This window comes from Barbus barbus (assembly GCF_936440315.1).
Source record: "Barbus barbus genome assembly, chromosome: 35".
NCBI lineage: Eukaryota > Metazoa > Chordata > Actinopteri > Cypriniformes > Cyprinidae > Barbus > Barbus barbus.
In genome coordinates, this window is record NC_136763.1 from 9,191,049 (window position 1) to 9,213,435 (window position 22,387).

A 22,387-nucleotide genomic window follows, 5' to 3' on the forward strand; every position below is an offset into this window, starting at 1 on the left:
TCCTTACTTGCTTGGACTACCTTTATACCAGATATATATCTTGTAGGACTTATCAGTAATCTTAAATCAGTCAGCTCTGATATGGTGATTAAAGGCAACTTTATGCTTCAAAGCATCAGATTCCTCTATGCAGAAGAGTAGCATAAAATGATGAAATGTTTTTATTTATAGCAGTGACCATAAAGAATCTGAGACTGAAACTCATTAGATAAACATTTTTAATGCCTTTCATCTTTACAGCGTTTATCATGTACTCTCTGTGTAATCAGAAGTATGCTACATATTTACCTGTGTCCTGCTTTACACACATTTACACACGTTCTTTGATGATACTTGATAAGCAGATAATGTTTCCTCTCTTAGTCTGACCAATACTTTCACTTGAATCAGCCACTAAGAAACAGCAACATTTTGCACTCTAAATAGGTAAATGAGCTGTTACACTTTGTGATTTTACACTGTATACTTTTCTTTTTTTTATATTCTGTTCATATCCGAGTATGGATATGTCCCAAATCACTGAATTGTCGTGTTAGTGTTTGAAACAGTGCGGTGCTTTGTATTTCCACAGGTGTAACAACAATGGTGCTATAATAGTGTTCAACAAGGATGTCAGCCATTAAAAACCACAGACTGTTTTACACACATTAAGGATAATGGCTCAGTTATCCCAGAAGATCATCTTACATTTCAAAAACCTTTTATGAGGAAATTCACAGATTATTGGACAATACATCTCTTTCAGATGGGGTGGTGTCTGGTTCTCATATTGCACCTCAAAAACTCAAATCCAATAGATAGTTCAGCTCTGAGAAGCTCTGAGATATGAATTATAGCACTCGTCTCCTCTTTATATACCATCATCATTTACAACTTTATCTGTTGTTTATCTAGGCATACTGTTGTATTGTAACTTTACTAAATACAGGCTTCCCATGGTAACTGAAATGCTAAAATTGTGTTTTCCCAAAGACTATAGAGTTATAGAGTCCTGGCCAGGAAAAACCAGGACTTTGGTTTTCATAAGAATTAATAATAAAAAAATACTTCTGTAATGAATAGGCTATACACTTTTCTTGCAATGAAGATTTCCTTCATTTAAAAAAAAATGCTCCTAATTTATGAGAATCATTCTTTTGAGACACAGGAATTATTCATTATTCATTAAAAATGTGGTCTGAATCAACTTATTGCAAAAATTGTGAGAACCCTCTAAATGACCAAATATCTTAGCAGAGATCTATGCATCTGATCTGAATCATTTGGAATATGTTCACAAAGGACAAAAAGGGTTGTATTATTATATCTGAAATATTGCATTTATGTAGTTATTAAAAGCTCAAATTGTATTGTATCTGCAATGAGCAAGTTTTAGTCTGTTGCACAAGAGATTATTGCTTTTTGTTTATCTTTTGGGACTTTTCCAGCACTCATCTCCTGCTCATATCTTGACCTGCAGTTAGGCCAGCCTTACAACTGTTACACAACACTTGAATGACATGAAATAGTGTCTCCTGTTTATCTGTAAACATGGTTTCAAAGCACAAACTGTTTTTACAGCATGAACTGTCATAATGTTTTGCTTTCACAAGTATGCATTGGTGTTTTTTTTTATTTTCAACCATTTATAATAAAGAATATTTCGTTTGTGCTATCAGTGGTATAGTTAAACAAGCTGTCCCTCCTTAATTCAACCGGTTTGTAACATAATCACCCCAATGAAGTGTAATGAAGTAACTATTCTTTAGACTGAGTAAGCCCGAGTGCTATCTGACCCTACCCTAGAGAATCCCCCTTTGAGGTGTGGTTTGTTTGTGTGACTCGTTCAGCTAGTTTCGTTTCTGCTTTTTCAATGTCCGTCGGAGATGAAGCCACACGGCGCCAAAGGTAATTCTTATGTCATATCTTGCTTTCTGTTGTAATCGTATATTTTAATAACATTGTAATAGTTTAACTTAATGTTTGTTACAATATTAGCTTTTCATACCATTTCCATAAAATACGTAGTTGCACAGTAAAAAATTTTTTAATCTAGTTGTTTTAAAATCAGAATATCTTATTGTATCTGTGGTTACAGATTGTTGGCTTTTAACTATGCGCACTTCACTAACGCTAAATGGACACGTGTCGTTTAATCAAGACGTCCTTTTGTTCGAATCATTCTTTTGAGGCGGATCTTTTTACCGAATCGAATCGGTTGAACCTTTTCAGTGTAAACGAGTCGCTCGAGCTGTTTTGAACCTTATCCTTTGAAAAGGTCTAAGAAGAATCTGAATCATATTGTAATGCACGATAGAAACATCCCCCCCACATGATTGTAAAGCGCTTTGGGTGTACGGCAATACACAATAAATGCGCTATATAAATGCATCATTCATTCATTCAAGGTGAACAAAGCGACCGAGTCCTTCTCGGGATTCCCCTTGAATTCTTTAAGACTTGTTTCGCTTTTGAAATACTAATATAAATTCCAAGAATCTGTACGCAAATGTCGTGAATTTTGTCCAAAATGCAAAAAAATATATTTTATTTTTTTTGCACTATGTATTTCTTTGTCCAGGTTGCTATCTATCAAAGGCATCGTTTGGTTATGAAATCGCATTATCTTTATCTGCCACATTTTTTCTCATCCTTTTTCATTTAGTGTCAGCAGGAGATAAACCTGTCTGCAGGCAACACCACCAAAACGTTTGGCTCTCTAAATTAAGGACGTTGAAGGTATATCTGGCTCTTGTTGTCCTCCATTGGTTCACACCGATTGTGTGAGAGAGAAAAAACTTTGTTGTGTGTGTGCTTTGTCCTTTACAGGTGTAAATCCAAAGTGGTTATTGATTTCTACAAGAATGTGATGAATGAGGCTACAGTGGATTTTTCTATCATGATAAATGCAATTTTCATTCAATAATAACTAAAAAAAAAAAAAATTCCAATAGATTTTTAAAATGCACAAAATTCCACACTCCCACTTTTTAAAATGACCCAAACTATAACCTACAGCATCTATACAGGAGCATACAGTGAAATGGCGGATGGATTTTCTAACACGGTCAACAATGTGACGGCATCTCTTGAAAAAGAGGAGTGTAAAACCCTACTGTACCTTTGTACAGATTTGTTCAGCAACATCTGTGTGGAAGATTTGAGAGGAGCTTTGTTGGCATTTGCCAAACAGGCACAAGCTCAGGCTGGTGATGCCCTGCTGATGGAGCTCATGTTCCGAATGAAGCGCTTTGATATCCTCAAGAGAGTTTTTGGTACCAACAGACAACAGGTAGAAGGAATTCTGAAGAAGGGAGCTGTCCTCTCAGATTACAGGTAATTCAGTGTCTAAGAAATGTCCTTCTTGAATGAGAAAAACAACCCATGTGGGGAAACTAATACTTATGGCAGGGGTGTCAAACTCAGTTCCTGGAGGGCCGCAGCCCTGCAGAGTTTTGCTCCAACCTTGCTTCTACACACAAACCATGTATTTTTCAAATAAGCCTGAAGGACGTGATTAGCTGGATCAGGTGTGTTAAATTAGGGTTGGAGCTAAACTCTGCAGGGCTGTGGCCCTCCAGGAATTGAGTTTGACACCCCTGATTTATGGTAACGAAAAGCCTTATTTTAGAGTCTGACATTTATGTTTTTGGGGTTATTAGAACACTCTCTTGTGGAAAAACCCAAGCAGAAATACCCATGAATGTTATTTTCACTCACACAACTCTGTGTATTTTGAATTGATCTCTTTTATATAGGGTTCTAATGGCAGATGTGAGCGAAAACCTGGAGAATAAGGAGTTACAATCTCTCATATTTCTCCTGAGCAGTACCCTGCCCAAAGAAAGACTGGCTAGAGCTACTGTAAGACAAGGGACACTGCATGTTAAACCTTAAGAATATGTGTATCTGTTTCTGTTGGGTTTTATGTAACGTGCATGTTTATTTCATGTTTGTTTCATTTCATTTGATTTTCTCATAGAGCTTTCTAGATGTGGTGGTGGAGTTGGAGAAGTTAAATGAAGTATCATGTGATAAGCTAGAGCTGCTTGAACAGTGTTTTAGAAACATTAAAAGAATGGACCTTGTCAAAAGGATTCAGGCCTATAAGAATAGAGGTCAGTCATTTCTGAGATCACTTTTCTTTTGGTTGTTGCTCGAATTGCTTGTCAGTAGGGGAATTACACCGGAGATACATTTTACGCAAAGACTGGGTGCAGCCTTTGATTATGTATAAATTCATTCTGCAGTTCCGTTACGTACATCAGTATATGTAGTGCAATGCTTGATTCCAAAACAAACATGTCTTACTGTCACAAAGTTTGGCTGGCTGAGTGTTTTTAACTTTGTAATTTTGCAGACGGTTTAAAATAGTGTTTTTGATGTGAGAAGTCGCTGAAACAAAAGTTTGCAAAGTTGGTGCACCCATGGTTGACATTTTTATATGCTTTTGTTCACGGCACCAGTTAAGAAGCTTGAATGGAAAATATTTAAATCAAATAATTAGTAAATAATTAATAATACATAATTAAATCTAGAAAATTAATTTATAACCATTTTTAGGTCAGAATGTACCGTGTGCAGTCCCTAAAGTTCAGAAATCCTTTAAGGTAAGACATGCATTTTAAGGAAACAAATTTCTGTATTGAATAGATAGATACAGTAGATACAGTATGTTGCATGATGGGTACATTTTTACTAATTATTATCTCTATTCCTTCATTTTAGTTCACCCCTGTGCAACGTCAACCTTCTGTTCAACAAGTGAAACAAACACTATGCTTTTCTCAAGGTGAGTTTTTGCGTTTGATATATATACATATATATATATATATATATATATATATATATATTGTCTACCTCTAAATAACATTAAAGACTTGCATGTGGTCTTTTTCTAGAGTTTCAAAATTTGAAGCTTTCAGTACCTGAAACAGGGACACATCAACAGGCAAGAAAATAGCATCTTAATACTGTAAATAGTAATCATGGCGAAGTCTATCGTCTTTTCTGATGGTTATTTTATTTATGAGTAGGTTATAAGACGCTCCTCCCACTGTCTGTATGTCTGCTAGGCTTTGATGGAGCAGTATGAAATGAATCCTGAGCAGAGGGGTCTGTGTGTGATTATTGACTGTGTTGGCTTTGATGGAGGTAAGTGTGTGTCATAATATATCAAAATGAAAGTGTCATATAGCATGTGTATTAAGAGTTAAATAACAAACATGGTTGTTTTGACACACAATGATGTTATTTGTTTTGCATAAAACATCTGCATCTAAATATCTACGTTCTGTCCTTTCAGAGATGATGAATCGGACATTCCAGTGTCTGGGTTTCAAGGTCATTTTTCACTCTCTCTTGGGTCTAAAAGAAACCCAGAAGGTCTTGGAAGACCTGACCCGTAACAGGATCCTTCAGGGGGTCAATCGCTTTGTCTGCTGCATCATCAGCAGGGGAACGGACACTCATCTGTTGACTACGGACTCTAGCAACCTTGGCATCAGGCTGGAGGATCTCAGGCAGCTTTTCAACCCAACCCAGTGTCCCTCTCTATGTGGTAAACCCAAACTCTTCTTTACCCAGATCTACAGGACCACAGAAGTCCCAAATACACCCTCAATGGACGATGAATACCTTGAGACAGATGCGCCAGCATGCCACTATTTTAGGAGGCTATGTGCGAATGCAAGGACTATCCCAGTGTCGGCAGATGTCCTTTGGAGCGTGTGCAGAGCAGAGGCAAAGCTACTGGAAGGGTCTGGCCACCAGTCGGTTTACCTGCGCGCATTAAATTCTACCTTTCTGGAGGGATGTCAGAGGTACACAGTTTATGATAGAAAGTGCTTAATTTAAAAAAGTGGTCAATGCAAATATTTTAAATCATGCAACTTTATGAACAATACATAATCTTGCAGTAGTATTTTTTTTTTTTCACATAAAAAAAAAAGGCAGAACATTGACTTTTTACAACACTTTAAAGGTCTTATTTGTTAGCATTTAGGTATTCATTAGCATGAACTAACAGTGAGCGATATGTTTTTACAACGTTTAGCAATCTGATTATTGTTTGTTAATAAAAATACAGTTGTTCATCAGTTCACAGTGCATTAACTAATGCTAAATACACTCACTCACACACACACACACACACACACATATATATGTATATACACACAAATTAAATGCAAACATATTAGTAAATGTTGAAATTTAACTAAGATTAATAAATGCTATAGATGTATTCATTCTTAGTGCATGTTAAAGGTGCTATATACAATTTTTCAACCACTAGATGTCGCACAGGAGCAATACAGTGCGATACGGAAAACGGAATATATAGCGAAGTTGAGAATTTTGACTTTAATTTATTGTTGCTTGTGACCTGACATTTAACGCTTAACTAGCTGTAAAAAGTGTATGTGCTAAATCGTTTTCAGCTTTTTCAGTTAAGGCTTCTCAGATAATAAAAGTCTGTAATTAAAATAACCATATTTATGTATGTTTGCTTTTTTGTATTTGCAGAAAGATGCTTTTATTGGACATCATGGCAGAGGTGAACAGAAATGTGTTTAGTCACAATCAACTAAATCCTGAGAATGAGTACCACCTTCAACTCTCTCACACATTACGCAAGAAACTTTACTTGTAACACTTAATGTGTGCATCACAACACAAACTACTTTTTTTTTTTTTTTTTGTCTCTCGTCCATACTTGTTTTTTTTTTAATGGAATCATTGTGTTCATATAGAGGATGAATAATAAGAGCATAGCTGAATATTGCCATAATTTCTGATAAAATATCATTGTGTTGTATCTTATTATTTATATTAATGTATTTGTATATTATTATTTATATTTATTTGTGTATCGTCACCTCCTGTGGCAGCTAATACAAAGTTCTCTATTGCAGTCACAGTGCTAATGCCTCGCTAATTAAAGAGTACCTTCAGTCATTAGTCCAGCTAAGTGAAGTTTATCTGTATAGCGCTTAAATACATATTGTCAGATATACATATTGTTTCTCAGAGCAGCTTTACAGAAAAACCATGACTTAATCCTCCAAAATTGCAAGGCAAAGCAACTCTGTGAGTTGTTTTGGTAAAGAGCAGAATCTTTGGGAGGAACCAGACCCCATCCTTCTTGTCATGACAATTCATTTACATGTGCTAAATATCTAGTTACATCATGCTGTAGTATTAATCATGTGTACACTGAATACATTTTTAATATGCAAGATGTGAGATTTGAGTATCTTGTTCAGTAATTCACTTAATTCCCTTCTCTTCTATATAAAACTATATCAATAATAATGCATATACACATTATACCAAATATATCCTTATTGTCTGATAGTTTTGATAGTTCTAGGTACTGTATCAGTAGGCTGGAGTTTGACCTTAATGAGCATAGTGGATTGTAGCCTGATAGATCACTCTCTAGAGCAGACCGTAGAGCAGTAGACCATATATGGCTTTAAAAGTTGATGTGAAGTGATGATTAAATTTGGGCTGATCTGATCAGTTTTTAGTAGATATGTAGAATTTGTAAATTGTAATATATATCAAACCAAATTGTAGCACAACTGTAATATCAAATGATTTAAACATATGCCTATATCTAATTGTCATTTAAATAAATAACTTATCATATATAATTCATTTCTTCTCCCTTCAGAGACTTCAAAGAGAAAGTATTATGAATAAAAAGGCTATAAATCTACTTTGCTTTTTTTTGTATTTTTTCCTTCAATAATTTCAAATCACTAGCTTAACGAGTCACCCTTCACCACCTAAAAATGATTGTTTTTGCTGTAATTCATAAACAAAAAACGCATTGCTGTATTCATATTTTAGAATTAAATTTTTCAAGTTTACAGTGTGATTTTTCAGATCCTTGCTACAAGTGCACAACAACAATTTGCTGTTTTTGCAAAAATTGATTGGTGGTCATTTAGGAGTGAAATTAAAGAAAATCTAGGAGGGAAGTTGCAGGGAAAAACACAATTCAGTTCATATAAAAATGCTGAATGCCTTGATGTTGATGTTGACCATAAAGTCGATGAAGTATGGAAATTGAAAATACTGCTACTGGACCTTGTATTAAAAAATTACAGAAAACATTAGTTATTAAAATGAGACAAGCTTATATTTGTCTTTCACAACCTTTAATTTGTGTCATATTATACACTCCATCTGCCCTGATTAGGAAAATTTTATTATCCAGAAAGTTGATTATGAGAGCTAGAACCTGCAGTTTGTTTAGCTTACAGTGGGTTGCTTTGAATGATTTAAAAATAAAATGCTGGTGGCTACAGTTTTAGGTGAACAGTGGTCAGTGATATCAAAACGGAAGCATGTAAAACTAATATCTTAAGAAACAAAATCTTTACAGGTGAAACTGCTTCAAAATCTTGATGTGTGCTCCCCCTTTACAAAACTGTGGCTTTTTAAAAGACTTTACTGGCTCAGTTATCAGGTGATGAAAGTAACGTTGCTTCTGAAAACCTGAAATGAAACGGTAGATGGGGAAAATGTGTGCTTTTATAAGAAATACCACTTTTAAATCTCTATATGATCAGTCTTCCTTCCTCTTCTGCAATTTTCTACAACAGCGTCTCCAGCAAAGTGCACAGCATTTAAATGTTGCTAGAGTTACAATCAGCACGATAAAAAGCAGGAAGCCAATCACATCTAGACTGTGGTATTGAAGCCAGTTCAAGTCATGAGCAGCAGGTCTCAGGTGGTCTGCCCCTTTGTGTCTCATAACAAACTCTGTCCAGTAGACTGCAAGATCCAGGGGCTGCATGGGACGGTCATTGTGTATGGCCGACAGCTTCTCCGTTCTTTGCTTATAGCTGCGGAACACAGCAAAACCAATGCATTAACAATATACACTCACTGGCCACTTTATTAGGTACACCTTGCTAGTACCGGGTTGGACCCCCTTTTGCCTTCAGAACTGCCTTAATTCTTCGTGGCATAGATTCAACAAGGTGTTGGAAACATTCCTCAGATATTTTGGTCCATATTGACATGATAGCATCACGCAGTTGCTGCAGATTTGTCGGCTGCACATCCATGATGAGAATCTCCCATTCCACCACATCCCAAAGGTGCTCTATTGGATTGAGATCTGGTGACTGTGGAGGCCATTTGAGTAAAGTGTCTGCATCACTGTCTGGTATGGGAACTGCAGTGCTGCTGACTGCAAGACCCTACAACGGACAGTGAACACTGCGCAAAGATCATCGGTGCCCCTCTCCCCTCCATCCTGGACATTTTCCTTGCACGATGCTCCAGCAAGGCCTCCAGCATCGTGAAAGACCCCACCCACCCCTCCCACAACCTCTTCCAGCTCCTACCATCAGGTAGAAGGTACCGGAGTATCAAAGCTCGCTCTGTCAGATTGCTCAACAGCTTTTTTCCCCAGGCTGTGAGAGCTCTTAACTCCAATCTCCCTGTCCCCCTCTGACCCCCCACTCACCCAACTCATTAATACAGTTGACAACTTTTCCTAAGTGCAATTCTGAGTGTGCTACACACAGGTGAGTGGGCTATACAAACCACCTGTTGTAACGCACTCATCTCACTATATGCACACTAGACACTTTCTATAAACACTCCCTGCTACAAAGACTCAATAATTTTTTTTTTACTTGAGCATTGCTCTACAAAATAATGTTTACTTGAGCATTGCACTACAAATCTTTTTGCACTATGCGCTGCTTCCCACAAAATCTCTCTTTAATCTGCACAACAATTTAATGTACGAAATATATATACAATTTTTATTTTTATTTCTATCTTTTTGCACAATTACATGTACAGTATATATGTAAAGTTCTTGTACAGTCTCAGTTTGTGTATGTCTAGGCAACTAGGTATACTAGGTATAGTAGTTATAGTATAAGTACAGTAAGATGCTCTTTTTTTTTTCTTCTCTCTTATACTTGCATTTTTGTATGTTTATCTAGTATGTAGCACCGTGGTCCTGCGAGACACGACATTTCGTTCCACTATATGTCCACACATGTAGCAGAATGACAATAAAGCTCAACTTGAACTTGAACTGTAGTCATAAAGGGATAGACATGGCCAGGTAGGCCGTGGCGTTTAAACAATGCTCTATTGGTACTAAGGGGCCCAAAGTGTGCCAAGAAAATATCCCCCACACCATTACACCACCACCACCAGCCTGAACCATTGAGGCAAGACAGGATGGATCCATGCTTTCATGTTCTTTACGCCAAATTCTGACCCTACCATCTGAATGTCGCAACAGAAATCAAGACTTATCAGACCAGGCATCTTCTATTGTTCAATTTTGGTGAGCCTGTGCGAATTGTAGCCTCCGTTTCCTGTTCTTAGCTGACAGGAGCGGCACCCGGTGTTGTCTTCTGCTGCTGTAGCCCATCTGCTTCAGGGTTCGACGTGTTGTGCGTTCAGAGATGGTATTCTGCATACCTTGGTTGTAACGAGTGGTTATTTGAGTTACTGTTGCCTTTCTATCATCTCTAACCAGTCTGCCCATTCTCCTCTGACCTCTGACATCAACAAGGCATTTTCGTCCACACTCGTCTTTTTCGGACCATACTCTGTAAACCCTAGAGATGGTTGTGCATGAAAATCCCAGTAGATTAGCAGTTTTTGAAATACTCAGACCAGCCTGTCTGGCTCCAACAACCATTCCACGTTCAAAGTCACTTAAATCCCCTTTCTTCCCCATTCTGATGCTCGGTTTGAACTTCAACAAGTCGTCTTCACCACACCAGGTCTAGATGCCTAAATGCATTGAGTTGCTGCCATGTGATTGGCTGATTAGCAATTTGTGTTACCAAGCAATTGAACAGGTACCTAATAAAGTGGCCGGTGAGTGTATATATATATAGAGAGAGAGAGACAATGGGAAAATTGTTAAAAATCAGTAAACTCTCACCTGCTGTCATTAATAACTGTGTTGAGAGCATTGACCAGCGTTTCTACAGTGATATCATGGATGCTGAGCACCACTCCCACCCCTCGAGTCGCCATGCGGTTCACGTTGTCACCTTGGTCACCAAAGAGGGGAAGCATCACCATGGGCACACCATGACAAATGCCCTCATAGATTCCATGCGTCCCACCATGAGTGATAAAGGCTTTTGCTTTGGGGTGACCTTTAATAAATGACAAGAATTAAAGTCACATTGCTTTTTACAGGACTAAGTGGCACATACAGCAGATGATGATATGCCATATGATATGCTATGAAAACGGGGTCCAAAAGTTATTTTTAAAATTAAAAAAAAAAAAAATTAAACCTGAAAATAGTTTTAGTACTGAAAAAAAAAAAAAAAGGTAAAACAAAACAAATATTCTGGGTGAGTCTGTTTTTACATGTTATTACAACATGTATCACCCACCCAGGTGTTGGTTCATTCTTTTAGCTATGCAATGAGTAGCTTAAAGCCATTTTAGGTGTATATGACTTTCTTCTTTCAGACAAGTACAATTGGTGTTATATTGAAAAATGTCCTGGCTTCTCCAAGCTTTATAATGGTAGTAAATGGGTGTTGATTTTCAGTAGTCCAATAAGTTCAATAAAGTGTATCCATCCATCATAAAAAGGCCTTTATTCAGGGGGTGAATAAGTGAAGAGATGCATTTTTGTAAACAAAAAAAAAAAAGAAAACTTTAAACGACTGTAATCTCTAGCTTCCACTAACTGTTGTACACGCAATCACGAGAGAGTGGCGTCCAGCAGATGACAGGACATAGGCATAGAATAAGCTCTGGTGAGAAGCAGCCTAATAAACATGGAAACACAGAGGAGAGAGCAAAACAAACCAGTCACAAATTAGACGTACAATTCGTAAATAAAAACTGTCGGAGGATTTCAATATAAGCCAAGAGGAGACTGGTTTTCCTTTGCACTTTGTATGATGGACGGATGCACTTTATTGGACTTCTATTGGACTGCTGAATATCAACACCCATTCAGTGCCATTATAAAGCTGGGAAGAACAGGACATTTTTAATATAACTCTGATTGTATTCGTCTGAAAGAAGAAAGTCATATACACCTAAAATGGCTTTAAGCTACTCATTGCATAGCTAAAAAAATGAACCAATAATAATAATAATAATATGTAATAACATGTAAAAACAGACCAGAGAAACTCACCAAGCAAGTCATTCTGTGGAAGCCACTTCATCAGTTTGACATTTTCTGGGACATTATCAGGAATCTCACCTGTATACCGCCAGAGAACCTAGAAAAAAGTGACTGTTCAGACTGTTTTTTTTTTCAAAACAAACTACAGCCCAATTAACCTATTGGCAGTCCTCCTGAAGCCATCTTATGAAGGCAAGTTGTACAATGGAACCAGGTTACCAGTTTAGACCATTACTTTAGTACACTTTTTGTGGAATAATTTCTATTGAAGTAGACAAGTAGTCTGCTAATATGAGGCTACATATTAGTAGAGGCTTATGGATTACTCATGCACTTAAGAGTTGCTGAAAAATGACTACATGCCTCATGGCAATGTAAGGAACTTTAATAAGTCACAGTCAGCTCTTGTTGACACAAGACTCCATCTTGGTCTAACAGATCCACTCTAGTAATGAGCATTCTGTGGAGTGCCAAACCCCCTTTTCAGCACACACAATAACTTTAATGAGAACAAGATGTTCCTGGACTTCCTCCCCAGCTATAGCTAAAGCTCTGCATGCAGCCTCCACTTAGTGTTACACTTTAACGTGCTGAGAAAACAAGTGGGAAATGTGGACTCGTAAACCCTACAATCCTTGACTGAGAGACTGAACATCTGGGATGCTGAACAGAATGGTAAGTCACGCACCACAATGTTTACACAGAAGATATAGCTCTAAGCCTTGGGTTAGTACATGTGTGTGGTTCAAAGGATTATTTTACACCTTGTTTTACAATTTAAATTGCACCAGAATAACTTGATTTCCTGCCAGTATGTAGTTTCTAAAATGTATGGCATTCCAACTTAAATTCTTTCTTACCCTCTGTGGAATCATACTGAAAGCTTTGAAGAAGATGGCAGCTTTCTCTTTTGGCATGGAGGAGACCAGAGAACCCAGACTGAACACCACAATACCATGCTCTCCAGAGCCCTCAACAAATTCCTCCACCTCCTGCAAAAGACAGACAGCAAGCCAAAGAATAAGAAGCCAAAATTGAATAATGACCTTGTGACATGTATAACTCAACATTGTAAACTAGCTAGGGGTGTAACGTTGCACCTATTCGTACCAAACATTTTCAATACGTGCCTTTCAGTTCGGTACACGTGTTGTTTTAACCACTGCACAACTGGAACTTCATTGGAAACTTCTTATAACTGTTTATGTATTGTTAATTTTGATAAGAAACAAAGTGTAATCTTGTCATTTTTTTATTATTATTTCAGGAAATTCAAACAAAAAAATGCCATTTTGACAGTCTTTGATGTGGTGTGACAGATTGCTGTATAAACGCCTTAGTTCAAACAGCTGCATGGGAGCGTGATCATCCCTTCCTCTTTACTACTAGTTTTAGCACGAAATAAACATGAATGAACATCTCCTGTCTCATGTAGTTTTTCCTCATGTAGTGTGTTCACACAATCAGTGTTTCAACCGCAGAACGATGTCCGTAAAACAGCTTGTAAACAAAATGTCGCATAGCATTTCATTTACCTCATGTCATCAGTGTTCACATGCAGCTGTTAGTTCTCTATGAAGTCTATAGAGAAGAGCATTTCCAGAAATATTATGCGCATATTTTACTTAACCTGTTAGTTAAATCTTTATTATATGTTCAAATAAATCTGTTATAAAACAAGTTATGACCGCCACTGTGTAAATGAATATATTTCAACAATAGAACATTTATAATTTAGAAGTTAATTTAAAAAATGCATTATGTGCAATTTACAGGTTTGCATACATTTTTTAAGTTGAGTGTTGATTATTATTATTATATTTAAATATAAATAGTAATTGAATTTAAGCTTGGGCTCTGTTGTTAGTTGTAATCTTTTGTAAAAGGGCTCCCTTTTAGAGCATAAGCTGAGGTATATTTTCTCCCTAAGCAAATTTTAATTATAACTGAATTTATTTGAAGAAAGAGCAATTTGTTTAGTGAACCACTGTTTAATTTAAAACAAAACTGAGGTACAGAACTGTCATTTTTGTGTACCGTTACACCCATATAAACTAGATATGTAGCACAGAAAAAGCAGATATGTTTGCATTATGTACTCGCACAGCTTCATCAGCAAGACTCATATTATCCCTTAATCACCACCAAAGCTTTTCATCTCAATTTAGATCTTATATGATATTTCCGAACCTATGCTTGCACACATCACACAATAACATAGTGTCCAGGGTTTTCGGAGCTCAAGACTCATTGTTTTGACAGTAAAAAAAAAAAAAACATAGAAAAAAAATAAAACTGTTCCTCACGGAAGGAAGGGTGGCTGATAAGGCAAACAACAGAGGGAAAGCAATGGAGGAGGTTGCGTGCCAAAGAATACAGTGAACACGCTGCGTTGCCTTAGGTTACCAGTGCCCTAGAGAAAGGAGTCATATTACCATGGGTTATGTTTGTAAGAGGGTAACTATAATGCATGTTAAGACAAAGCACCAATGTCAAAGCTAAAAAATGGAACCCATATTTCCGACAATGACCCCAACCTAACCTTTAAAAAACCAGCCACAGATGTAACATTTCATCCTTAGGAAATCCCATCCTAGGACTTGTAGTCAGTCACTACTGAAAACGTTTAAGAACTTTAATTAACAATTAATTTATAAAAGGCAAAAACATTAAACCTCTGTATTTTGCAGTTTGCTAATCTGACCAAATCCAAAAGGCACCTCTGGTGACTTACTGCAGAAAGTTCCGCACTCTTCCAACAGTTGATGCCCCCGATAAGGACCATATTTGGCATGAGAGGCCTGGGGAACTCAAATGTAAAATCATATCTAAGCAACCAGATAGCTCCGCGGCCGATGATCTCCTGGTATGTCACATCCGCATCCAGGTATCTTGAAGCAAGTTCATCAAAACTGGCATACATTATTCGACACAGCACCAGCTCTACACCATTCATGATGAAATTTTGAACGCGCTCTACAAAGGTCATTTTGTCAGTGCTGCCAGACTGAAACCGAGGTACATAAGATGGAGGAGAAGGACACTGTGAAGCCAACATGTCAAGGCCACAAGGCATGGCACGAAGGAAGTAGACCGCGGGGAGACCAAGCGCAGTAGCGATAATAGGTCCACAGGGCAGAAAAGGATCGGTGAGCACCATGTCAAAGTTCTCCTCTTTCAGCTTCTGCATCAAAGGTTCGTTGTAAAGCAGCGACTCACATCCTTCCACCTGCGTTCCTGTAAAGTTCAGCAGCCGTCCCACTTGGATGACGATGTCCATCAGTGCAGGGCTACGCTTGAACACCCCCTCCTGAAACCCTTTCAAGCTGGTGGACAGCTCCTCCTTGGAGATCTTCACCGGGAAGGTCTCGGTGCGGAAGAGCTCTGAACTCTGGATCAAGATGTTGGTCTCGGGCACCAGGACCAGGATGTTATGGCCTCTCTGGGCCAGTCCTGTCGCCAACACCTTCATGCTGAGCCAGTGGCTGCCTTCAACAGGCATGACCAGCACCCGGCCACCCTGCGCAGGCCTCAGCCAGGCACCCAGCCAGAGCAGCAGCAACCCTGGACCCAGCCCCCACAGCCAACCTTCCTTCAGCATAACTGGGTCTGCCTAAGACCAGACACAAACACTGAAAGAAAAGGAGAGGAGAAAGCTCCTCCTCCAGGAAAAGGGGCTGTGTTTTCACTCTCCCATGTGTGACTGAGAAACAGGAGAGCGAAAGGAAGAACAAGAGAGCACGGCAGTTGTCCGTGTTTTGGTTTGAAGATCACAAGAAAAACATTTCCTGAAAGCACAATGTTACACAACACTCCATATTAAGTACAATTTTTTTTACAAGAAACACTCTACTCATTACAGTCATAAATTACACACATAAAAAAACAGAAGTAGTGTTTTACAAATCTGTGAGACAGATCTTTAAACACTTAAATTCAAAATTAAAAGCAGAAGCCCTTGAACATGTCCACAGTACACCACAGTTTCTTGGCTGGAATAACCATGGATTTAGTATTTAACATATGACACAGTTTCTAAGTAAAGAACAAGCACTCAAAGATTAATTTACAACCAGCTTTATGAACTCAAGCGCATAAGAAGGAAGAATTGTAACTGTTGTCAGGTCAGCAAAAAGCAACTCCCACCAGCACCTCCCCCCTCTCCTCAAACCCAGCGTGCGTGAGAAGCTCGCCACTCCTATCCTTCCCATTTCCCCAGTTCAAGAGAGAACCTGACCAACAACACTCCCACAGATGCTTTCTAAATTGCATTTCACAACATTGATACCCACATACCATACTTTGCCAATAAAGGGAAATGGCCTGTATTTGTTGTGAGAAAAACAATAGGAGTGAGATTCACTGTGGTATAGTTCTCTCACAGTCTCTTATTTCTTACGGTTAATCCTTAGGCTGGTTTTATTTAAACTACAGATAATCAGATTATTTTCAAACAGCTGTAGCAACAAAGTTCTTAAATAAATAAATCCTCAAATACTTCCAGTACTAATTATTATTATTACATTGGGGGATTCACCACCACTTTTCTATAAGTCAGTTGCAGTTCCAGTTGTTGGTAGCCTACTTGCTTTGCAGGAATTAAACTTTTTTTTTTTTTTTTTTCACTTTATCCATGTACTGGTGTAATATTTTAAACACTTAATATCTGCATAAATGACACAAGCAACAATCAGATTTTTCCAACAAGCGTGTGTGGCCACACAAATTCCAAGCACCAAAAATAGTGCCAGCTACAACAATGAATCCGGTAAGATCCACTGACCCAGTCATGGCCACATGCAAACTCTTATAATATGTCTGCATTAGAATCATCCCCCACCCAGCCATGCTGTGGGAATACTACACTAACAACTGAACTGCTGTTTATCTCTTTAGGACTGGGACAGCAAATAAGAGATAAAAATGACACCTGTCATAATTTTATGAAACAAAAACATTCTCAAATAAAGAAAATATATTTGTGAGGAAGAATGGTAACCACCAGAATACCACTTGGTGTGCTGTGTTGTACAAAGAATAATTAACAAACAAAACAAACTGAGTATTAGTGAAGGGGCCAAACAAAGAAAAGCCTGTTTTACCAAAAGAGCACATAATAATCATGCAGCTCTAGTCTACTTTATGTAAGTGCAAATATATATTTTTGCATGGAAAACCACAGAATAAATATAGTAATACAGTATATAACTGCTACAAATCATTACATAGTCCTAACTTTACTTATCAGCTATTGTGGGTGAAGGGCAATCTTGATTTAACCCATAGCCTACTATTAAAATATGCTTTGTCACTGAAATATTTTTTACAACACAGACATGGCCTACTTTGCTATCTTGGTTGCTGTACCTGTTCAAACATTGTTGTGTGTTCAGCTAAGATGAGTTTAAAATGAACAGTTTAAAGTTAACATTTAGACATTACATTTTAATTGATCTGGTGTGGCAAAAAAAAACATATTTTATGCCTTTTGCAATTGAGTCACTCTCCTTCTCTGCTTTTAACACTTTTTTTGTGACTATTCTCAAATATTCTTAAAGAGAAAAAAGGTAAGTGCTTTAACTAAAATGAAGATATGCATCAGAAAGTCCCTGACAATGAATTACTTAGGTGGTCCAAAATCCCACTTGTATTTTGCCTTATTTTAACTGGCTGCAATCCTGGGACCTTTATCACCCTTTCCAGCCTGGATTTATCAGCAAATTGTCTTTTGAAATGCATTAGTTTTACAATGTTTAATCACACAACATGACTTGCAATTTTGTGAATATTCTGCATTCTAACACACTTATGAAATTCTTGAAAACTGACCAATTCATTATATTATTTAGAATTTAAAACTATAAAACTATATAAATTACATTAACACTAAATCCTAAAATCTGACTGGCTGTTAGTAATGTTGTTAGTAGGACTAACAAGAATGTTGCTACAAAATTAGGTTCACCCAAAATGACCCTGGTCATAAATTACTTACAACAGATACAGAGTCCAATTTGTCTTTTGTTTCTTTTTACTGGCTGAGATCCCAGGATCTTTGTCACTGTTTTCAGCCTGGGTTTACCAGCAGATAATGTAGTGACTTTTGAAAAGTCCTTAGTTTAATCACGCATAACGAGTACTGAGATTCACCACTTTACATTCTAAAACATATATCATGGCCTGAAAAGTTGATCTTTTCATCGCCTTATCAATCTGTTTTGAGTCATGTAGCATAGTTTTGTTGTGGATATCTAATGTACTTGATACTCTGAGTCTCATGTAGTGAGTATAACGATGATGCTAACCTTTTTCAGTGGGTCCCTAATTGCACAGTTAAGTCCTCCTATGAGCTGCATGTTGGGCATCAGGGGTTTGGGGAACTCCAGGTTGAAATCATACCGCATCAACCAGACAGCTGCAGTGCTCAGGATCTCAATCAGGCTCACATCTCTCTGAAGGAAATTGGACGTCAATTCCTCAAAGGGCCAGTATCCGAATTTACATATAAGCGGTTCCAGCATGCTGACAAAAACGTTCAGTACACGCTGACTAAAAGTCATGCGGTCTGAGTTTCGTGTCAAGAAACGTGGGATATATGAAGGAGGGTCTGGACAGGCTGTGGCTGCAGATTCACACAGTAATACCCTCAACATGTACACCGCAGGTACGGATAGATTATACGCCAGTATGGCTCCCATTGGTAGGGCAGGATCAGTTAAAACAGCATCAAAGTTTTGCTCTCTCAGAAAATCTATAAGCTCATGGTTCTTGAACAAACCTTCAGCTGTAGAGGTCACATCGTTAATAATCTTTCTCATATGGGCCACCACTGAAGTCACACTCTTCAGTAGGGACTGCCCTGACTCATGAATATATTCCACAATCATTTGGTCGATTAAATCCTGCCCATATGTGCCCGGAAACGTCTTTGTGATGTAATGTTTGCCTGGACCCAAGCGCATGCTGATCTCTGGAATCACCACAATCACGGTGTGACCTCTACGTCCCATCTCTTCTGCCACAGCCTTCACCCCTGTCCAGTGACTTCCATCCATAGGCACCACTAACAGCTTCCCAGTCCAACTGCTCCTACCCTGCTCCAGAGCTGCAGAACAGACTATACTGATCACTAGACATACAATTACTCTGCAGTGCATCTTTCTAACCAAAGACTTCAAAAAGAATGACAATGATGAAGCTTTACCTCTGTCTCACTATCTACATTACAAACATATCAACTAGTGGATTTTGACATAGACACTAAGAATATTGCTTTCCAGAATTTTATTGGCTAGACACAGAATGTGGGAGGGACTTCATTCTAAAACCCTATTTATGGTATTTTTTTTTACACAACAAAATCCATTAAAAAGCAAGCACGAGAAAAAAAAAAACATCTTTGTACAACAAAATTGGGAAACTTTTTTTTTTTTTTACAGAGTTTGCTGGTTGCACACGGATTTTGCAGGCTCATGATTACAACATTGCCAGTGTAATAATCATTTATTGGCAGTGCTGAGCATTGTTAAAACTTGAACTATGTTTGGAGAAACAAAAACCACATATCATGATGCAGAAGTTTTATTTCATTTCTAAGACTCTACAAGATATAACTAATCTCTTATAAAGCATAAGCAATCAGAAGCTTCTCCAGCAAAAGGAGTGCAAAGTGCAAAGACACACCTCAGTGTAACCAGGTTATTAGGTTGGAACTTAAGCTGGTTTACTATGCTTTGAAGCATGGCAGCTGGTTTTAGCTGGTCCTTAGTTGATGATGAGCTTGTTTAGGCTGGTCCTGAGCAGGAGCCAGTTGCTTAGGACCAGCTTAAGCTTTAAACCCACTTCTAGACCAGATGTAGCAAATATATAGATGAAGCAAACATTTTTTATCTTGTGTTTAAGCATCCATTCAAACATTTTGCACTCACCTTAGTAAGAGGGTTATTTATGGCACAGTTAATCCCCCCGATCAGAACCATGTTGGGCATCAAGGGTTTAGGAAACTCCAGGTTAAAATCATACCGCAGAAGCCACAGGGCTCCATTGCGCAGGATCTCTGCCACACTTACATCTCTCTGCAGGAAACGGGATGCTACATCCTCAGTTGACCAATATATCAGTCTGCAAAGGAACGGCTCTACGATGCTCACTAGAAAGTTCAGCACACGTTGACGAAAAGACATACGGTCGGAGTTGTTTGTAAAGAACCTTGGGATGTAAGAGGGAGGGTTCGGACAGGCTGTGGCTGTCGAGTCTAATCCGCAAGGTAAGCCTCGCAACATATACACAGCAGGTAAAGAGAGGTTATAAGCCAGGATGGCACCAGTTGGTACAGCTGGGCTGGTGAGTACAGCATCAAACTTCTGCTTCCTCAGGAAGTCTACCAGATCTTGGTTCAATAGGAGACTCTCAGCTGTGGCTCTTTGGAGGGCCACAAATTTCCTCATGTTACTAATTCTGGTGCTGATCTTCTCCAACAAAGGCAGCTGCTTATTCTCCATTACCTCTGCATTCCGAGCTTGGAGTTCATCCAGTTGCTGCTTTCCATACGGAACCGGAAATGTTCTAGTAGTGTAGTGTTTGCCAGGTCCTAGCAGTACACTGACCTCTGGAATGACCACCGTCACTTTGTGTCCCCTGCGGCCCATTTCCTCCGCTACAACTTTCACACCAGTCCAGTGACTCCCATCCATCGGCACCACCAAAAGTGAACCAGTCCAACCAGGTTCTCTAGGCTGTATCGTCGCTCCCACAGCTGCAAAGATGAGCATGAAGCACCCCACAAATGCAACCAATTTCATCTTTGTCTCTCGATGCTCACAGTGTGTAGTCGAGGAGAGATGCATTCCGGCAATGAGTCATTAACGTCTTGTATAACTTGACTCTTTCTGAGTCTCTCCTCTTCACCGTATGGAACAAATTGGATCAAGACTTGTTTTTCTGTGTGAATTCCTTGCAGGATTAACCAACTGTGTGATTAAATCAATTATGTTAGTTTAGGCACCATTCTTGAAAGTGAGCTACAATCAGAAAAGACAAAAGTAATCACTTTGACTAAAGAGAGTTAAAAAAAAAAGAGCCAAAACAGATGTATCACAAAGACCTCGGCAAAAATGCAGGTACAAAGTCCTGCTTAACTATTGCCTTCTTTTTACTGGCTGAGATCCCAGGACCTTTGTTACCATTTCTGAAAACTCCAAGCAGATTTCATACCGTCATGGCTCCAGTGCTCAGGATCTCAATCAGGCTCAAAACTTTTTGCAGAATGTGTGAATGTTGCCATAGTGACTGGCTAATATATTGCTGTGCAAGTGACACAATGACCTGCAGTATCAGCAAAAATTCTGCAAACATGCAAAGTTGACAGAAATATATACTGTTAAACGATTAATCGTGATTAATCTCATCCAAAATAAAAGGTGTTGTTTACATAATATCTGTGTACTGTGTATATTTATTATATATAAATACACACATACATTATATAATTTTTTTTTAAATATTTTATTTACAATATTATATGAATTATATATATAAATATATTATATTAATTTAAAAATATTTAAAATAATATTTACACATTTATATGTATATATTTATACTCGTATAATTTGTAGTATATATTCCTCATTTGTAAGTCGCTTTAGATAAAAGCGTCTGCTAAATGACTAAATGTAAATATATAAATATTTGCGATTAATCGCATCAAAAATAAAAGTTTTTGTTTACATAATATATGAATGTGTACTGTGTATATTTATTAGGTATATATAAATATAAACACATGCATGTATATATTTAAGATTTTTTTATGTTTATATATTAAATATATTTATATATAAAATATAATAATAATATATAAATGTATACACATGTAAATATTTTGTGTCATAGTTAATCATTTGACAGCCCTATACACATACACACACACACACACACACAGACTTGTTTCACTATCCTTGTGGGGATTCTCCATAGGCGTAATGGTTTTTCTACCGTACAGACCGTATATTCTATTGCCCTACACCAACCCTACACCTAAACTTAGCCCTCACAGGAGACTGTTTGCATTTTTAGATTTTCAAAAAACTTAATTCTGTGTGATTTATAAGCTTGTTTACCCGTGGGGACCTCAATTTGTGACACAAGTCCCCATGAATCTGTGTGTATTCAGGTTTAAGTCCCCACCGGTATATAAACACAAACACACACACACACACTTGTTTCGCTATCCTTGTGGGGACTTCCATA

The 22,387-nt window shown here is 37.9% G+C and overlaps 2 protein-coding genes across 5 annotated transcripts; one reads left to right on the plus strand and one right to left on the minus strand.

Annotated features, from left to right (window-relative positions):
* The first annotated feature begins 1,820 nt into the window (after positions 1-1,820).
* On the plus strand, positions 1,821-6,640 carry LOC306854967 (CASP8 and FADD-like apoptosis regulator). 3 transcript variants are annotated; one of them, XM_079393313.1, is made up of 11 exons: positions 1,821-1,887; positions 2,645-2,718; positions 2,809-3,315; positions 3,738-3,843; positions 3,962-4,097; positions 4,543-4,589; positions 4,708-4,771; positions 4,881-4,930; positions 5,055-5,133; positions 5,285-5,801; positions 6,505-6,640. In XM_079393313.1, exons 3-11 carry the CDS (start codon positions 2,975-2,977, stop codon positions 6,629-6,631), a joined length of 1,467 nt encoding a protein of 488 aa, XP_079249439.1. In that variant the 5' UTR covers positions 1,821-1,887; positions 2,645-2,718; positions 2,809-2,974; the 3' UTR covers positions 6,632-6,640. The 3 variants fall into 3 exon arrangements, with proteins under 3 accessions (XP_079249439.1, XP_079249440.1, XP_079249441.1); XM_079393314.1 differs by having other exon boundaries at positions 2,998-3,315; XM_079393315.1 differs by having other exon boundaries at positions 3,111-3,315.
* Positions 6,641-6,845: 205 nt separating this feature from the next.
* LOC306854966 (UDP-glucuronosyltransferase-like) lies at positions 6,846-21,216 on the minus strand. 2 transcript variants are annotated; one of them, XM_079393312.1, is made up of 5 exons: positions 14,871-15,841; positions 12,997-13,128; positions 12,146-12,233; positions 10,919-11,138; positions 6,846-8,837 (listed from the first exon to the last, which is right to left on the minus strand). In XM_079393312.1, exons 1-5 carry the CDS (start codon positions 15,735-15,737, stop codon positions 8,558-8,560), a joined length of 1,587 nt encoding a protein of 528 aa, XP_079249438.1. In that variant the 5' UTR covers positions 15,738-15,841; the 3' UTR covers positions 6,846-8,557. The 2 variants fall into 2 exon arrangements, with proteins under 2 accessions (XP_079249438.1, XP_079249437.1); XM_079393311.1 differs by lacking the exon at positions 14,871-15,841 and adding an exon at positions 20,065-21,216 and having other exon boundaries at positions 7,732-8,837.
* Positions 21,217-22,387: the final 1,171 nt, after the last annotated feature.